This window comes from Musa acuminata, chromosome BXJ2-9 (assembly GCF_036884655.1).
Source record: "Musa acuminata AAA Group cultivar baxijiao chromosome BXJ2-9, Cavendish_Baxijiao_AAA, whole genome shotgun sequence".
In the NCBI taxonomy this organism is placed as follows: Eukaryota; Viridiplantae; Streptophyta; class Magnoliopsida; order Zingiberales; family Musaceae; genus Musa; species Musa acuminata.
The window spans coordinates 47,358,582-47,377,776 of NC_088346.1; the positions used below are offsets into that span (position 1 = coordinate 47,358,582).

General features: G+C 42.0%; 1 protein-coding gene across 1 annotated transcript; it reads right to left on the reverse strand.

Annotated features, from left to right (window-relative positions):
* Positions 1–12,983: 12,983 nt before the first annotated feature.
* LOC135623714 (uncharacterized) lies at positions 12,984–17,815 on the reverse strand. Its single transcript, XM_065126970.1, has 2 exons — positions 17,153–17,815; positions 12,984–13,317 (listed from the first exon to the last, which is right to left on the reverse strand). Exons 1-2 carry the CDS (start codon positions 17,597–17,599, stop codon positions 13,162–13,164), a joined length of 603 nt encoding a protein of 200 aa, XP_064983042.1. The 5' UTR covers positions 17,600–17,815; the 3' UTR covers positions 12,984–13,161.
* Between the last annotated feature and the right edge of the window lie 1,380 nt (positions 17,816–19,195).

The following is a 19,195-nucleotide window of genomic DNA, read 5'->3' on the forward strand; positions in this document are numbered from 1 at the left end:
GTCTCCTTGGGTCATTTCCGAAGGGATATCAATAAATGAAGGAGCATTTCAAAAAAGTACACAATTAGCCTGAGAGTCAATGTGTGAGACTATCTTAAAAAGTGCACAAGTGATCGATATAGAAAGATTATCTCGAAAAATAAAATATACTCAAGGCATGCGAGTTGGGAAAACCTAACCCGTATTCGAAGGAGCTCGCCATGACAAGAGGCATAAAACAAAATGTGCCTAATATGCATGAGTTAGGAAAACCTGACCCATGTTAGAAGAAGCCTGTGATGGCATGAGGCATAATATAAAATATGCTCAAGGCATGTGAGTCGAGAAAATCTAACCAGCATAAAAAAAAGAATCGTGATGATAGGAGACACAAGACAAATTTGCCCAAAATGCGCAAGTTAAGAAAACTTAACCCATGTTGAAAGAAACTTACCATGGTAGGAGGCACAAGACAAAACATATCTAAGACATGCAATTCATGAAAACCTGACTCACGTCAAAAGAAATTTGTCATGGTAGGATGTACAAGACAAAACATGCCCGAGGCACATGAGTTAGGAAAATCTGACCTGTGTTAGAAGAAACCTACCATGATGGGAGGCACCGAACAAAATGTGCTCAAGGTGTGCAAGTTAGGAAAATATGACCCGTGTCAAAAGAAACCAATCGCTATGGGAGGCATAAGACAAAATATGCTCGAAGCACATGAGTTGAAAAAGCCTAGTCTACATTAAAAGAAACACATCACGATAGGAGGTACAAGACAAAACATGCCTAAGGTGCATGAGTCGGAAAAACCCAACCCACATTAGAAGAATCCTGCAATGACGTGAGGCATAAGACATTATACCAAAGGCATGAAGGTCGGGAAGCTCGACCCCGGCATCCACTCGAGGTGTATGTTGGGAAACCTAAGATAGCATCATATGTGCAGTGGAAGAATAAAAAATAAAATTTTCATATTTCTCGTAGAAAGAGGTTTCTCGTCGTTATGCAAAGATTTATATGCAAAATCCTACAAAACCAAAAACTACGCGTATATAAAAGATGCATTACCTAGAAAGATCATATATCCTTGAAAACTTATAGATCTATAGGAGAGGATGAAGGAAGTTATATATCCTTTTCTCTTGCGGTGATCCACATAGTAGATGTGGCAAAAATACTCCTTAAATCGCTACATGATCTTTCTTTCTATGCGCACCACATGATCAAGAAGGTGTCGCCCATTTTTGATGTCCATATGCCCTAAATTGGGGTTATTGGTTAAGGAGGAGAGGAAGGGAGGAGTATAGGAGGTGGCAACCAAAATGAGTCTTACTATACCTCCTTTGGTTCCCTATACTCATATATTGTAATGTCCATGAATCTATGCAATAAGAATCGGATCGTGATGAGATCACGATAATGAGACAAAATAATCCTAGTCATAGGTTACTTGAGAAGGACATCAAGATAACTAAACAGACTGGTCTGTGGTATACCTGTCCATATGATAAATGTGGTTGGTCTCATAACTGCTTATGTAGGGACACCGAGGTTACAATGTAGGTGTTAATTCGAGAATGAGTTCATTGATTGATCCTCTCACGAAATATTAGATAATTGATGATATCTCATTGTCTGACAATAATTTCATCGTTCCAGTATATATCTGGTCCTTAGACTTGAGACACCAAAGATATCATATATGAGTATTTCACTCTTTGATATCGGACTTATAGGTTGGAAAGTTTTAGATCTAGTATAGCCGGTCATCGGAAGTGATAGTCAATCTTACGAAGGCTATTGAGTATCGATAGAGGATCATCCACTTTCGATATCATAAGAGGAATATCCTATGTATTCTTGCTTAGATAAATCCTTGGCCAAGGTCAATCAAATTGAGAGAGAAAGAGTTCTCCAAAAGAATCTGATTAGAGTAACACTCGAGGAAAAATCGTTTGGGCCTGACAGCACCATACCCAGTGTATGGTCTTTAGGATATTAGATGGATGATGGACTATAAGTATATGATAATTGAGGACAGACATGTCTAATGGATTAGATTCCCCTGTATTATTTGGGGATTGCGATGTAGTGGCCCAGTACATCCGTAGTCGATGAGTTGAGTGAATTATTATAGAGATAATAATTCATTGAGCAAAAGGAATTCTGACGGATATGACTCACGGCCAGTTCGATATTGGGTCTAGAGGGTTACACACATATGGTATGTGTTGCAACGGGTATAGGTTCAGATATGAGATGTCCGCTTGAGCCCTATCTTATTAGATATCCAATAAGTCGATGAATTATTAGATCTTATGAATAAGATACAATAAAAGCCATTGGGAGATTATTGGATAGAGATCCACTAATCTAAAAGGCTTGGCAGTTGAATGAAGATCTAATACATAATATGGCAGAATCCATTAGGGATAAATTGATAAGATGCTTCTATAAATATAAGAGAACTAAAGAGTCATAGCTAGGCTTCATGGTTTGCACCTCCTATTCTCATATCCCCTTCTCCTTATCAGATAGCAGGTGTGAAGATTTGAACAACGATTCAAGGAGTGTCTTCACAGCCCCTGTTATGTGGATCACCGATAGAGAGGAGGATACTTGACCTCCTTCGTCCTCAACCACAAATGTGCAGGAATTCAGGGATATACAATATCCTTAAGTAACACAACTATCTCACACGTAGTTTTTAGTTTTGTAGGTTTTTGCGCACCGATTTTTGCATGATGATTGATACCTTTTGGAAAATTTGAGAATTTTGTTTTATGTTCTTCCGTTGTACATGTGATGTCGCCCCTAGATTTCCCTATAGAGGGCCCCATGATGTCCATGTTCTCCAAGCAATTTATGGGGGCTGCACTAAGGCTATAAACGTGGAAGGAGGATAAGCTCTTCAAGTATGCCTTGGTGGTGTACCTCGACCATCGCCATCACGATGTATTTGGCAAGGCGGAGTTCCACGGAGGCATGAGAGCACTAACAAGCCTTAGTGGAGGATTGCGACATGATCGAGCGAGGGATAATCGAGGTGCTAGACTACTAGGGTGAGGCGAATTGTCATAAACAAAATTATAAATTGAGTGTTTAATATAATGCTCATGTATGTCCATGTCTTTTGGTTTTGTTCATGTTTTGCACAGCATGGAAGGGGCTGGTCATTGGCTTGGTAGTTCTATTTTGGTTAGCTTTGGTGGTCGTTTTAGGCTTATAAATGAAGGTTATGTCATGTAGGTATTTGTGGGTATTTTGATTTATAGTAGACCATCTTGGACCATTTGTTATACAACCATTCAGAATTTATGAAGTCTATAATTGTAATTTGCATTGGCTATAAAGTGTTTGCTGAAAATATTGCTTGTAGATCTCGAGTGAAATGATTTCTCTAACTCGTTCTCTTTTGTAGGTCCTAAAGGACCATAGGAGGTTTCAGAGAGATTGACTTTTGTGCACGAACATACAAGGGTGCTGCACAACTTAAGCAAAACTAGCTAACTTCATAACATTTGACATTAGAGTAGGACAAGCACATATAGAAACACTTAGCGTGGAAACGTGGAGGACCTAGGAGGACTATGTTGAGGGTAGCCAGCACGTGCTGTCACGGACAAACTTCTAAACAGGGTGTTTGATGTAATGCTTATGTATGTCCGTGTCTTTTGGTATGTTCATGCATTGTACAGCATGTAGGGGGACGGCCGAAGGCTTGATAGTCCCATTTTAGTTGGGTCGGTGGCCGCTTTAGGCTTGTAAATAAAGGTTGTGTCATGTGGACACGTGTGAGAGATTTTCGGTCTGTAATGGACCATTTTACCCTTTGTTGTGCAACTGTTTAGAGCTTGTAAAGTCTCTTTTGTAATTTGCATTGTTTATAAAGTGTTTTTTTCGGAGATGTTTGCTTGTGGATCCCGAGTGAGGCCTTTTCTCTGTCCTGTTCTCTCTTTTGTGGGACCTAAGGGGGCCATGGGAGGCTTCGGGGAGGCTGACCCTTGCGGACGGACACGCAAGGGTGCCGCACGACTTAGGCAAAACCAGCTAAGTCCGTGACAGATGGTATCAGAGCGGGACAAGCACTCATAGAAACACTTAGCATGCAAACGTGGGGGACCTAGCAGGACTGCGTTGAGGGCAGTCAGCACACGCGCGACCGTTTGGGGGAAAACGGGCATGGAGATGTTGGGAAGAGGAGTCGCTCAGAGGAGCGGGCATCTGAGATCGGCATTCAGAGGAATTGCCAACCTTTCGCGCAAGAGGCACCACGAGAACAGACAAGCTTTGAAGAATGTGAAGCGCACAAAGGTTGGGATGGTTGAGTTTGAGCTACGGCTCAACGTTGACAACCATACTTGATGGTGCTCAAGGCAAGCGAGGCGCTTGGTAAAGGATGAGACCATGCAAGGTGGAATGAGTTGCTCAACGACTAAAAGAGTTATGCAAAGCTCACAGAGGTGAGAGGAATTGCTAGCTCGAAGAATTTGGTACTCATACATGGGCTTGTATGCGGACGACGGAATGTTCGTGGCCATCCCAAGGCGACCGAAACTCGGCGCCATAGAGCATTGAAACTTTCTCTTCGGCATGTAAAGGATACATCCGTAGGAAGCTGAATGGTGCAACTAGTTCAGCATGTTGCTAGGCCTTGAGGGGTGCAGCGGGGACTGTATTGACGTGGAGTCGCAATCTAGCAAGTGTGTTTGCAAGAGGCAGAACAATGCACAGTTTGTTCAGCAGATCGGAGTAGTCCAAGGGGATGGTGGTCTCCGGAACGAAGAGAGATGTTGCTCCAATGGGACAGTTGTCCAGGAGGGATAAGTCTCGGTTCTCCAGAGGGAGAATCATGTGCGACGGACCTCACAAGTTGAGGAGGAGTACCTCAACAAATAACAACTCCACGAAGCTCAATGGACTGAGCAAGCGGCGAGGAGTCGTCGCATGATCTCGCTTGAGAGAATGCATTGGTGGATGCATTGCGAGATCAAGTGGGGGAGTGACCCAAAGCAACACAAATGAAGGCACACTTAGAGTCGATATGGAGATCGGACTCAAGGGAGGGCTGACCCGTGGAATGGTGGGCGCGAGGGCCACCATCGACTCAATGCAAAAACGAGGAGCAGAGCAACTTGGGTGTAACTTGGCGAAGTACCCAAGCCGCATGAAGGGAGCCAGCATAGAAGATGGAACATGGACCAGAGGCATAGTGCTTTCCTTGGACAAAGGTCAAGGACATGAACTCTTGCAGAGGCAAGAGCAGGATCATGTTGTTCCATGGGTCATTCATTCTGTCGGAGCGGACTCATCTTGCATGGTGCCAAAGACGAAGGGAGCTTCTGGGCACATGCACTTTATCTCGGAGGAGCATTTGATGGAGGAACTAAGGCGACTCAATTTGCGGAGGCGAAGTTGGGATCAGAAGGCCTTAGCAAGGGGCAAGAGGATGCAGAGGCGGGTACTCTTGAAGAATATGCCACAGTGTTGTCATTCAAGTTGCTATAAAGGAGGCGGTGCGCAGCGAAGATTGTGCTGGTAGGGGTAGAGACCCAGGATCCAGACAATGGTGCACTAATTGCAGCGAAGTCGGGGGACTTTGGGAGCTACTAGGCGACGGACTGTCCTAGAGCGGTGCTTCATCGTGGTGTGACCCAAGAGTGGGTGGATGAAGGTCGATTGCCAGAGGAGCGAACAAAATCGAAGGTAGAGGAGACCCTGCGATGTATTGGCAGAGGCCACACATGGAGGGTTCACAATTCGAGTTTTTCCACAAGGATCAGAATGCAATGGAGAAGTCACCAGGAGGCGACATTGTGCAGCGGATCGTGGTGGAACAGTTCGTGGCAATGCGATACACACGACTTCGCCCCGTGAGGGACTAGATCATACGGAGGTATGATTGGGAGCTACTGGAAGCTCCACTTCGGTGAACAACACGGCGACAAGAAGGGCTATGGATTCAAGGAGTGAAAGCCATGGTACCGCAGAGGTGGGTCTTCCGTGCGTGCATCGAATTTTGCATCGGATGAAAGCCTTGGTCATCAGCATATGGGGGCTGTGTTCCACCAAGGGAAAAGTTCGAATGCAAGTACCAGTGAGTCCCATGGGAGGGACTTGATCATACAGCGGTATGATCGAAGCAGCTGGAGAGTTGGACTACTCCAGAGCTCATATTCGCTTAAGGGAGCCCGACAAGTCAGTGGACAAGGTCGAGTAAGCGAACGTTGCTACCAAGGAAGCTAAGGAGAACAGAATCAGTGCAAACCCTACAACGTGATGGCAGAGGCCGTGCATGGGAGTTGTAGTCTGTCTCTCCATCGACCAGACGGACTGCTTGGAGAACACAGAGGTGTTGAAGCAGGGGGTCGAAAGGGGCGAGGAAGCAACGACGAGTCCAGAGGGACTTAGCTACCCAAAATCAAGCATAAGTTAGAATGGAGGTGGACTCAGAGGAGTGCCACAGAGACATTTCTACTGATCGTGAAGAAAAGGGATGCAGATGCGAGGCGACGGATAGTAGTGCCATGGGCATGGCAGCGCCATGGTACCGCAGAGGCGGGACTTCCGTGAAAGTCATTGATCCATTGCTCTCATGGAGGGGGAGCGCTTGGTCGTAAAAGGGGCCGAGGAGGTGGAGCATGCAGAGGCAAACTCCAAGTACCGAGACAAGGCTGAAGGGCAGAGGCCAAGGAACTTCGTAAGACCGGTGTCAATGAGTTTCTCATCAAGATAGTCGAAAGTGAAGGACTTCGGGTCATGCAAGAGTGCACGACCAAGGAACGAAGTAGTCAGTACGCGGTGCTGTACCTTCGCTACTCAGGGGAGTAGGCGACAGGGTTGATGGAGAAGACGGTACAATCCCAGAGGCGACCAAATCTATTAGAGAATTACTCCAAGTTGGGGTGAAAACTTCCTGCATTCCAGAAGTTCAATGGCATTGAGAAGGTGAATCACAGTAGCTAACTCAACGCAAGGAGTGCAAACACTTCAAGTGCTTCAGAAGTGTGAGCAAAGAGCAGGCGAAGGCCAGTAACCAGCTCGATGCATGGAGTACAACCTCGAGGAGGCGGGCGAAGTCAAGTAACCTTTGCCTTCTCAACCCTTAAGAGAATGGGCGAAACTGAGTACCCCAAGTCTCGTATCTATCCAGCAAAGGAGCTCTGCAAAAATTCAAAGACCCTTCGAAGATAATGGAAGACAATAGTTGTCAAATCCTCACCAATGGTGATCAATGTTATTGTGAGTAGATTGTTCGCTTCATTTTCCAACGAAATGCCAATCGAAAGCGGAAGTGATGCGAACCTACTTGGATGTGACAACTAAGTGAAAGAAGAGTCAATGAGCAAATTTTGTGGAGGAAGGACCCAAATCTTCAGAAGTTTGCGAGACGATGCTCGTTAAAAGCTTCAACAAGCATCCACCCAGTTTAAGCAGCATGAGGCATTTGAGAGACTGGCGCAGTAAGGATGGTCCTTTCCTTCATTTGAAGGATCCGCAGGAATCAACAAAGATCAACACAACTCAGCCAACCCCACACCGGAGTCAGAGTCATTGGTGAGTTGAAGCAGCATGGCGGATCAAAAGGTTCGACTACTCGAAAACAACAGTGGAGAGCAGTTGGGAGCCAAGGGACGCATTGCAGCATGAGTAGAAGATTGAAGACTCGGTAGAGGCAAGGAGTTGCAGTGTCGACAAAGGCTTCGACGAGGACGTCGAAGGAATAAGTGGGGGAGAATGTCACGGACAAACTTCTAAACAGGGTGTTTGATGTAATGCTTATGTATGTCCATGTCTTTTGGTATGTTCATGCATTGTACAGCATGTAGGGGGACGGCCGAAGGCTTGATAGTCCCATTTTAGTTGGGTCGGTGGCCGCTTTAGGCTTGTAAATAAAGGTTGTGTCATGTGGACACATGTGAGAGATTTTCGGTCTATAATGGACCATTTTACCCTTTGTTGTGCAACTGTTTAGAGCTTGTAAAGTCTCTTTTGTAATTTGCATTGTTTATAAAGTGTTTTTTCGGAGATGTTTGCTTGTGGATCCCGAGTGAGGCCTTTTCTCTGTCCTGTTCTCTCTTTTGTGGGACCTAAGGGGGCCATGGGAGGCTTCGGGGAGGCTGACCCTTGCGGACGGACACGCAAGGGTGCCGCACGACTTAGGCAAAACCAGCTAAGTCCGTGACAGTGCGGCCATTTAGGGAAAATAGGCATTGATATGTAGGAAAATGAGTCGCTTAGATGAACGAGCATCCAAGATTGACATTCAGAGGAACATAAAACCCTTTGTGTAAGAGGCACCATAAGGACAAGCAAGCTAGGAAGAATGCATAGTATATAAATATTAGAATGGTTAAATTCAAGCTACAACTTGACATTAGCAACTAAACTTGACAATGCTTAAGGCAAGCAAGTTGCCTAGTAAAGGAGGATACCATGCAAAGTGAGATGGATTGCTTAGTGACTAAAAGAGTTATGCAAAGCTCATAGGAGTAAGGGGAATTGCTAACTCGAAGAATTTGGTATTCATGCAAGGGTTTATATGTGGACGATGGAATATTCATGGCCATCCCAAAGTGATCAAAACTTGGTATCATAGAGTATTAAAACTTTTTCTTTAGTATGAGAAGGATATATTCGTAAGAGACTGAAGTGTATAGCAAGTTTAGCATGTTGCTAGGCCTTGAGAGGTTCGGCGAGGGCTATATTAGCGAAGAGTCACATTTTAGTAAGTGTGTTTGCCGGAGCAGAATAATACATAGTTTGTTCAGCAAAACGAAGTAGTCCAAGGGGATAGTGGTCTCCGAAACTTCTAGAGAAAAAAATGCGAAGAAAAAAATTGTCATAATAGGACAAATATCTAAGAGAGATAAATCCCAACTCTCCGGAGGGAAATCATGTGCAACAAACCATATATGTTAAGAAGGGGATATCTCAAGACAATAACTCCACAAAGTTCAATGAACCAAGTGAGCAACAAGGAGTTGTCGTATGATCTCACATGAGGTAATGTATTGGTGGATGCATTGTGAGATCAAGTGGGGGAGCGACTCAAGGCAACACCAAATGAAGACACACTTGGAGTTGATATGAAGATCATAAGTTGACTCATGGAATAGAGGGTGCGAGGGCCACCATCAACTCAATGCAAATCGTGGAGCAGAGTAACCTGGGTGGAACTTGGTGAAGTGCCCAAGCCACATGAAGAGAATCGACATAAAAGACGAAACATAGAATGGAGGCAAAAAGCTTTTCTTGGATAGAGGTCAAGTACATGAACATCTTGTAGAGGTAAGAGTGAGATCATGTCATTCCATGTGTCTGTCATTCTGATGGAGTAGACTCAAACTGCATGGTGTCAATAATGAAGGGAGCTTCGAGGCACATGCATCTTATATCAATGAAGCATTTGATAAAAGAACTAAGTTGACTCAACTTGCGAAGGCGAAGTTGAGGTAAAAAGGCCTCGACACGGGGCAAGAGGACATAGAGACGAGTACTTTTGAAGAATATATCACAGTGCTACCATTCAAATTGTCATTAAGAAAACAATGTGCAATGGAGATTATGCTAGTAGGGGGCAAAGGCCTAGGATCTAGACAATGGTATACCAATTTTAACAAAGTCGATGGGCTTCGGGAGTTGCTATGTGACGAACTGTTCTAGACAATGGTGTAACCCGAGAGTAAGTAGATAAAGATCGATTGCAGAGGGAACATAATCGAAAATAATATAGGTCTTGTGATGTGTTGGCAAAGGTCATGCATGGAGAGATCGTAATCCGAGTTCATCCCACAATGATCAGAATGCAATGAAGATATTACAATGAGGCAACATGGTGTAGTAGATCATGATGGAATAGTTCGAGGCAATGCGACACACACAGGACTAGTCTCGCGAGGGACGAGGTCATATAGAAATATGATTGAGAGCTATTGAGAGCTTCACTTCAGTGAATAATACGATGGTAAGAAAGGCTATGGATTCAATGAATGAATGTCATGGTACCATAGAGGTGGGCCTTCCATGCATACATCAAATTTTGCATTGGATGAAAGATTTGGTTATCAGCATATGAAGACTGTGTACCACCGAGAGAAAATTCTAAATGCTAAGTACCAATAAGTCTTATAGGGGGACTTGATCATATAAGAGATATGATTGGAGCAATTGGAGAGTTAGATTGCTCCAAAGCTCATATTCGCTTAAGGGAGCCCAGTAAGTTAGATCATAAGGTTGAGTAAGTGAACATTGTTATCAAGGAAGCTAAAGAGAATAAAATTAGTGTGAGCCCTATAACATGATGGAGGAGGTCATGCATTGAAGTTGTAGTATATCTTTCTATCAACTAAGAAAAACTGTTCGAAGAACACAGAGGTGTTAAAGTAGGTGGTTGAAATGAGTAAGGAAGCAACGATGAGTCTAGAGGGACTTAACTACTAAAACCAAGCATTGGTTAAAATGAAGGCAGACTTAGAAGAGTGACACGATGCCACGGAAAGCAAATCTAATGATCGCAAAGAAAAGGATGTAGATGCAAGGTAAGGATAGTAGGGCTATGAGCATGACAGCGCTATGGTACCATAGAAGCGAGATTTTGATAGAGTCATCAATCCCTTGCTCTCATGAAGGGAGAGCGTCGGTCATGAAAGGGGCCAAGGAGGTAGAGAATGCAAAGCCAAACTTCAAGTATTGAGATAAGGCTAAAGGGTAGAAGCTAGGGAACTTCATAAGATCAGTATCAACTAGCTTTTCATTAAGATAACCGAAAGTGGACTTTGGGTCGATGTAAAAGGGCTCAACTAAGGAATAAAATAGGCAGTACGTGGTATTATACCTTTGCTACTTAGAGAAGTAGAAGACAGATATGATGGAAAAGATGGTAAAATCTCAGAGGTGACCAAAACTAGTGGAGACTTACTTCAAGTTAGGGTGAAAATTTTGCTCTTTTTGGGAAAAGCTTCTTGCGTTCTAAAAGTTTGATGGTAATTAAAAGGTGAATCGTAGTAGTTAACTCAACGTAAGGAGTGCAAACACTTCGAGTGCTTCAAAAGTGTGAGCAAAGAGCAAACGAAGGCTAATAACCATATCAATGCATAGAGCACAACCCTCGAGGAGGCATACGAAGTCGAGTAATCATTGTCTTCTCAACTCTTAAGAGAATAAGCAAAACTGGATACCTAAATTCTCTTATTTATCCAATAAAGGAGCTTTATACAAGTTCAAAGACCTTTCGAAGAAACTTAATAGAAGATAATAGTTGTCAAATCCTTATCAATGGTAATCAATGCTACTAAGAGTATATTGTCTCCCAAACGAATGTCAATCGAAAGTGGAAGTGACAACTAAGTAGAAGAAGAATCGATAGGCAAATTTTACGGAAGGATCCCAAAAAACTTTAAAGTTTGTGAGGTGATGCTCTTTAAAGCTCAAATAGGTATCTACCTAGTTTAAGTGGCAAAAGGTGTTTGAGAGACTGACACATAACAAGGAAGTCTTTTCTTTTATCTGAAAGATCTGCAAGAACCAACAAGGATCAACACAATTTAACCGACCACACACCAGAGTAAGAGTCATCGATAAGTTGATGCAATATGGCGAATTAAAGTTCAACTACTCAATAACAATGATGAAGAGCAGTTGGGAACCAAGAGACACATTGCAATTAGAGCGGAAGATTAAAAACTAAGCAAAGGCGAGGAGATATAGTGTCTACAAAAGCTTCAACGAGGACGTCGAAGGAATAAATGGGAGAGAATATCATGGACAAAGTCATAAATGAGGTGTTTGACGTAATGCTCATATATGTTCATGTCTTTCAATTTTGTTCATGCTTTCCACAGTATGGAGGGAGCTGGTCGTAGGTTTGACAGTCTCATTTTGGTTAGCATTGGTGGTCGTTTAGACTTGTAAACGAAGGTTGTATTATGTGAGCACTTGTGGACATTTCGGTATATAGTGAACCATATTGGACCCTTTGTTATATAACCGTTCAGAGCTTATGAAGTCTATAGCTATAATTTATATTGTTTATAAAATATTTGGTAAAATGGTTGCTTATGGATCTTGAGTGAAATGTTTTCTCATTTGTAGGTCCTAAGGGGCTATATGAGGTTTCAGGGAGGCTGACCTTTCCGGACGGACATACAAGGGTACCACATGACCTAGGCAAAACTAGCTAAGTTCATGACAAAACAACGGTAAAAGCGACAATGAGTTCGATGGCGACACGCAACATCGCCAGTAATTGATTACCCAGAATAAGGGAGAGAAGCAAAAACGTGACATCCCCTAGGCCAAGACAAGAACATTGACACAAGTCGCCAACCACGCCTAGAAGTTCTTCATCCGTCAGAATCAAAATAATGTTGACAAGAACAGAGATACAAAGAGAATGAGCATCCATGATATCATATAAAAATTAAAACTATAATTATTTTGTAAAAATAAATATATGACGAATTGACGTCACCTAAGTGTTAATGGATGATTAAAAACCCAAAAGAATAAAATAAAGGTGATCATACAAGTTTTCGATGATTAGAAACCCAAAAGAATACAAGAAAGGTGATCATACTGAGTTTGAATCTATGCATTCTTACTGACGCCAAACGTTTATATGAAATTACCTTTTTTACTTATTCCATTGAAGTTAAATATTTCATATTTGTGAATATAAAGATTCCAATGTTATTTTTTAAAATATAAAAATCAGGTTACTAATCCAATATAACTATATGAGATAATCTATAATTATAAAAAAGAGAAATTACATTTGACTTAAAAATTCACTTCATATAGATGGGATATAAGAAGATTCAAAAGGATATAAAGCTAAAAATTGAGCAGCAAGATCACAAACTGGACAGGAACAAGGTGAAGATAATTAAGGATTTCATGGAGCTGTGAAATGAAATACCAAGGCCAAGAGTGAGAACAGAAATCTGAACCTGCATTAACCTGATATCGGAGATGCCTTTAGCAAGTGTTGAATCTCAAGAAAAACATCAACAGTAGTGATTTAAATAGACACAAAAGGGGAAACAGGCAATGCTTACATGTCTTCATATGCATTACAATTTTACAGGATCATTTTCTGCATGTCTGCTGCTACAACGTCTCAAGCATCTATACGCACTAAGAACTACTAAATAATTGATTGAAATATGATCTTCAACGATCTACTGGCTCAACAGCTGTCCTGAAAAGGAGAATGTAGACCTTATCGATGGAGAAGTACAAGAAACCTCCCAGGGAATGGGTGACGTAGGACCCAAAGCTTGTTCCAACTATACAGTGCCAAGCTGGACCATATGTTGAGTCGAATTCCTGCAAACAGAAAAGAAAACATCAGATGATCTTTCTGTAAGGTGTGAACAATTTTTCTGAACAACTATGGACCTTTTTGTTCTTTGTTTTCTTTTCATTTAAAACCTTTAAAGAAAATCCCTTGAAACATTTTTTAATGTACACACTATATATTGGATGTGTACTTCTAAGGATTAGACATCAACAATTAACTCATCCAAACATTTTCCTATGTACATCATGTTCCAGGTCTCTAGTCCAAAGTCAAATTCCACCTCCTTATTCCCATGGCCTAAAAGATGATTCAAAGTCTAACAAAGTTGAAAAAACTGTAGTCACTTCTAGGATGAAGTGCCATCTTGTCAATACACCCAAGGAAGTAGGTAATCTATCCTTCCAAATTTCCTTTGAGGCATGTTAAGGGTTTTTGATTAATGTGATAGTAGGTTATCATTGGCTTATTTAGCTGGTCTGAGGTGACCGTGGTGGGACCATGAAACAATTAGTTTTGTAAGGTCTCATGAAGCCCCCTAGATACAACATTTGTACTATTACCTCATCAATGATCATCTTACAACTCTTATCATCTACTTTGATATATATATGTGAAAAATATTGATAATTCTGTAATCATCCTCTATGATAGGCGTGGTTTTTTTTTTTCCCAAAAAAAGAAGATTACTTTACAATCTCAAACATCTGAAGTGAACAGAACCCTCTGCATCAGAGGTAACAACATTACACAAATCAGGAGGAAGATTTCTTACCACCAAAAAGGTGGACATGGATGTCCTAGCAAACCACACAATCCAGTTTGCTGCACTGTTTGCTTCTCTGAAGATATGTTTGAAGATGACTGCTTCAAACTTCTCAGACAGAATTTGAATGTCCTTGTACAAGTTGAAAAGCTTCCAAGGTGGATCTTTATCTTTGTTAATGATCTCCACTAAGTTGTATGAATCAGTCTCCACCACCAGATGGGTTATCCCTTGTCGTTAGGCATGGTTAAGATGCATTTCATGATAGTAAGTGGTTCAACACTGTTTTCATCAGCTAAGTGATCTTCATCACTAGCAATTTATTTAGGAACGTGATCTAACTCTTCCTAGACTATCTCTTCATCTTCAAAATCATTTCCTATATGAAGGCTCTCGATGGACAGTCACGTGCAAAATATCTGACTTGTGGTAGTTAAAGCAACAAACAGTGCCGCTGCTTTGTTTAAATAATCTACAGCAATAGCTTTTCCTTTATTATCTTAGCAACATTCACAAGTTTAATCGCTAAATCAAGTTATAGTGATTGCAGTGTAATTGTTCGAGGCCTATCATTTTCAGTGATTCCACATGAGATTAACTCTCCGGCTTGAGGACCAAACCTCATAGAAATGTGAGCTTTATATACGTAGGCCATGTGAGATTAACACTTTTCTACTTTCATTCTTTAATCCAGTTCAAGATCGTAAGATGGTTTGACAAGCAATCTCTTGAACACTAGGAAATACTTCTATCTTTTTCTTTTATTGCATCCCAGTATTTTGTTGGATCTTGACTTGAACATTGAGGTTGTCTTTCAACATTGATCGAAAGGAGTTTGGCTTGGCCCATGAGTTTCATTTTGGCAAATTATACTTGACGGCCTTCTGACATGTCATACCAATGAAAATAGTCATCCACACCAATCAATTAAAGCTTTTGGTTCCTGTCTACCATCAAAGTTAGTTGCTTCTACTTTGACCATCTCAGTGATGTCATCGTTGGGTGTCTCAGATTGTCTACCATGAACCATAAGATTTAAATGTACATGTGAAATAAAGGAGACAATGCTGTTAATCTTTTCACTACAATCATCAAATTTGATGTCTATCACCATTATTGCACTATACATCAAAGCCCTCTAATTATAAGTCTAACGAAAATACAACATGCTTGCTAAATTATAAAATACAAAGAAACTAATAACAGATGTGTAACACAATGGCCAAATTAATCTATAATTTGACCAACAAGATATGCAAAGGAAATGTTGCATTATAAAAATAGGAACTTATAAACAGCAGGCTTGGAGTTCAAGACCAACATGTATGGAGGCTTCTTGCTTCTAAGCCAAAAGAGGAACCCTCAAAATTTTCTAGACAATCTAAGGATACAACAATTTCAGTAGGTGTTCAATTAAACAAAACTTGTAGCGTTGCTAAAAAATGAAAAAAAAAAATCAAATAGTAGAATTGTTGGGTTTATCAGATTGTGCTTATGGATGGCCACTACTCATATTTGTAGTTAACATACTGAAATCAAGTGTCATGTTAGGTGAAAGTAAATCCATATATTGAGATGCTATGCCCACAACTCACACCTTCATTGCAATATCTGGCTGGAAGCCTGATGATTGCTTTAATGTCTTATTGTTGACAACTTCTATAACTTATAACATTTCAAATCACACCACAATTTTCATGGTCACGTCCTTCGAGTCCAAGAGAGGGGTCTCATGTCATACATATGAAGATCAAAATTTGCTTCCAACTGATTGATCAGAAGACAAATCTGAAAGCAAGGTTTTAAATCTCGATTCAGTACCAGTTTCAGTATTCTACCGGACTAGTACAGTATCAGTGTATTGGGCTGACCCATACTGTCTGGGTGTCAACCAAAGAAAATATTAAAAAGTTAAATACCGGCTGTTTCTGGACCATATTCTCTGATATTGTCCTTACTCAAATCGATAAACACTGATTATTAAAACAATCAGAAAACCTAATGTTAGCAAGTGGATCACAATCTTGCGGGCGAATTTTTGTAGAGAAACCAAACAAACTAAGGGAAATTTGAGCTTCAAACAGGAACATCACTATAGCCAGATTAAAATTCAAGCAAGAGTGACAAAAATAATCAAAAGTAGGAAGGATGATAGAGGTAATTTTCTTCGAGAAGTTGACTAATCTTGATCATTAAATCATTCCAAGAAAACTGGGGCCCTTGAACAGAAAGGGCAGGTTCACCACGAAAGATGAGTTTAGTCCAAATCAAACACAAAGATGGGGATTTTGGATTGTAAATGGGATGCACAAACTTTGACAAGACATATGCATTACAATTGACTTCCAACCAATTACGAAAGAGATCCTAGGTGCGATGATAAAAAGTCAGGTTATGCATCCAATAATTAGAAAAAAATAATTAAAACGCATGTACTGTGATTGAACAAAATGGATATGAACAACTAAACCAAGGATCAGCACTTCATTCAGATAAAGCATTTTTTTTTCCCTTCTGTGTTCTACCGGTAAAAGTCTTACGGATTCATTTTCCATTGTAACTTGTCAACTATCAAATAGAAGTAGCGTTTATCCAAAGGGTCTCTGTTTTGCATCCATTCTGTGTTCCTTGAGTCATTTAATCAGTTTGACTTATTCAATTAAGGAACTTCCTCGACCTTTTAGCTAGGAATGGCCACAAAATATCTGAATTGGGCATACTTGGTTCCACCCCACTTTCGATTCCTTGATTGAGATATTAAACCACAACGATACAGGTAGACCAACATATATGATTTGATTAAACATCCTACATGGAGAACTCGGAATGATTAGGTGAAAACATGACTGTCAGGAATCTATAAGAGACCGTGAGAAGAACAAAGAGTATTTAGCCAACTTGAAGATCAAAAAGAAGATGTTCAAGATTTGTTTGAGATGAAAAATCAATGTAAACCGCTTCGGCGCGATCGAGAAATGTCTATCACTAAAAGCAGAACGAAGCGGAACCAAAGCCCATGTTAAGAAAGAGAAATAAATAAGTCTAATAGATCCACTAATTCGATATGGGAAAGAAGGCATCGAGGGACGGGGGCATGCCTTTTTGAGGGCGAGGGCGAGCCGCTTGCTCTCGAGCTTAGGCATGGATGTCAGCGTCTCGCGGGCGCACCGGAACGCATGCTTCTGCAACGCAAGCGACATGTCGGCAGCCCTGACCTTCACGTTCATCTCCTCCTCTTTCTGCTGCTGTCCCTGGGGCGGATCGCGAACGTCGCCAACACAGCGATCTCCATCTCCGACGCCTTTCTTCTTCTCCCGGCTCTCCTCCACCACCTCCTTCTCCTGCATCCGCTGCTGGGACCACTGGCGGAGCTGCTCCCGTCTCTCCGGCTTGGCCGCCGTCGCCTCCACCACCTCCTTCTTGTCGTGATCGGCGGCAGCGGCGGCGTTGTCGCCCATGATCTTCGTCCGCTGGACGAGCGAGCTCAGGTACTGGCTGCGCCGCTCCAGCTCCTCCGACGCCGCCTTCTTAGCCGCCCCTCTCATCGCGCGATGCTGCGGCCGCGGCGGCTGCCGCGATGGAGCATTCCACGAGGACACAAGAACGAGGAGGAGATAGATCGATCGAAGACAGTGGGAGCGGCGATCGCGGGCGACGCGGTGTCAGGAGTTCCTCCTCTGTCTCGTCTGCCCTCTTCCGTCCTCTGGCCAAGGACCTGGAACTTGGGATTCATCCGAGCATCGAGATACCAGACAGAAATTAGATGATAGTGACAAGCGACCAGCAGAAATTTACCGGAATGCCACTGCGTCGTCTATTGATCCGTTTCAATCGGATCATGTGTTCATTATCTCAATTTTGGATACACATAGATAGAAAATATAGCTAACGGATTTACATTTCATGAAGTCGTGTGTTGGTCTCCTTACAGTAGTTTTGTTGCAGACTGTTGGTGGCGGGGACCGCTGTTCTACCAACCAGAAAAGAAGGGCGAGGAGGCATCAACTGGCTCGCAAACCCACTCACCAAGACGTGGAAAACGGGCCGTGTCGTGCGACTTGCGTATTGGTAGGAATAATTTACGATTGGAAGGCCGGCAGGGGCCCACTATATTGAACGAATGGTAATTTAGTCCTGTGTGGATTTTTTTTTTGTTCATTTTTCTCTTTCTTATTTTTTCCTCGGAGGGAAGGCGATGGACGAAAACCACGGAAAGGCAGGGGTTATTTTCCGACATGGAGGGTGGGAGCCACCGTCACCTGTCGGACGAGGACAGTGGGTAGTGAGGAGAGAGGAGTTGGGTGGGGTTCGGACTGCTCGTGGGAAGGGTCACGACCGAGCCCACGGTTCGGTGAAGGCGTGGCCATGGCCCACAAACATTAGCCTATCAGAAACGTTCGTTACCTTTACGTACCTGCAGTCCGATAAAAATTTGATCGAAACCAAGCGATAAAATATATGAAGTGTAAGAGCACAGTAGGAATGGAAATGCCTATAAACTAATGCGAGCACACACCTTCTCTTAATGTTGGCTCGATCATCATATGATCGTGATTCTTGCAAAGATTTAGATGACCAACACATATTATGGTTGAAATCAAAGCAGAATTGCTGGTCAAAGTACTAAACAAAGAGGGAAAGCCTCTTCAGTACACATACAACTGGGCATTTCATGATCAACAATGCTAGAGGTTGTTGGTTGATCTGATTTCTAAGTTTGTCATAAGCAGTCATAAGATGTAGGTTTGGGCTATATTTGAGCATAAGCCTGCAACCAGAACCAGTAGAGACGCGAATGGAGATAAGATCGATGGAATCAACTATAACTCCAACATGCCATGAAAGTGACAACTATCCAACTTCACGTTCATGGAAGCACTGCCTGTAAGCTACATTAAGTCTCCATTTATACGAGTTCAAGCGGACACTTCAAACAGAGAGACGGCCTCTGGTCATCTCGTGCATTAATGATGTTACCCAAAATGAGCTGACTCGGTAAAGCTATTTCTTTTGATTTTTTTTGGGGTATTCAATGCTCATATTCGGTTATGATCACACTTCAATCACTTAAATATGTGTATATGTGTAAATGTATATTTATTCCATAATTATACTTCTGGACAACAGAAGATGAAAGTATG

Coding starts and splice junctions, on each gene's coding strand:
- LOC135623714 (XM_065126970.1), bottom strand. CDS start 17,599: ATGAGAGGGGCGGCTAAGAAGGCGGCGTCGGAGGAGCTGGAGCGGCGC. Junction 13,318..17,152: donor TCGCCCTCGCCCTCAAAAAG/GCATGCCCCCGT, acceptor TTCTGTTTGCAG/GAATTCGACTCAACATATGG.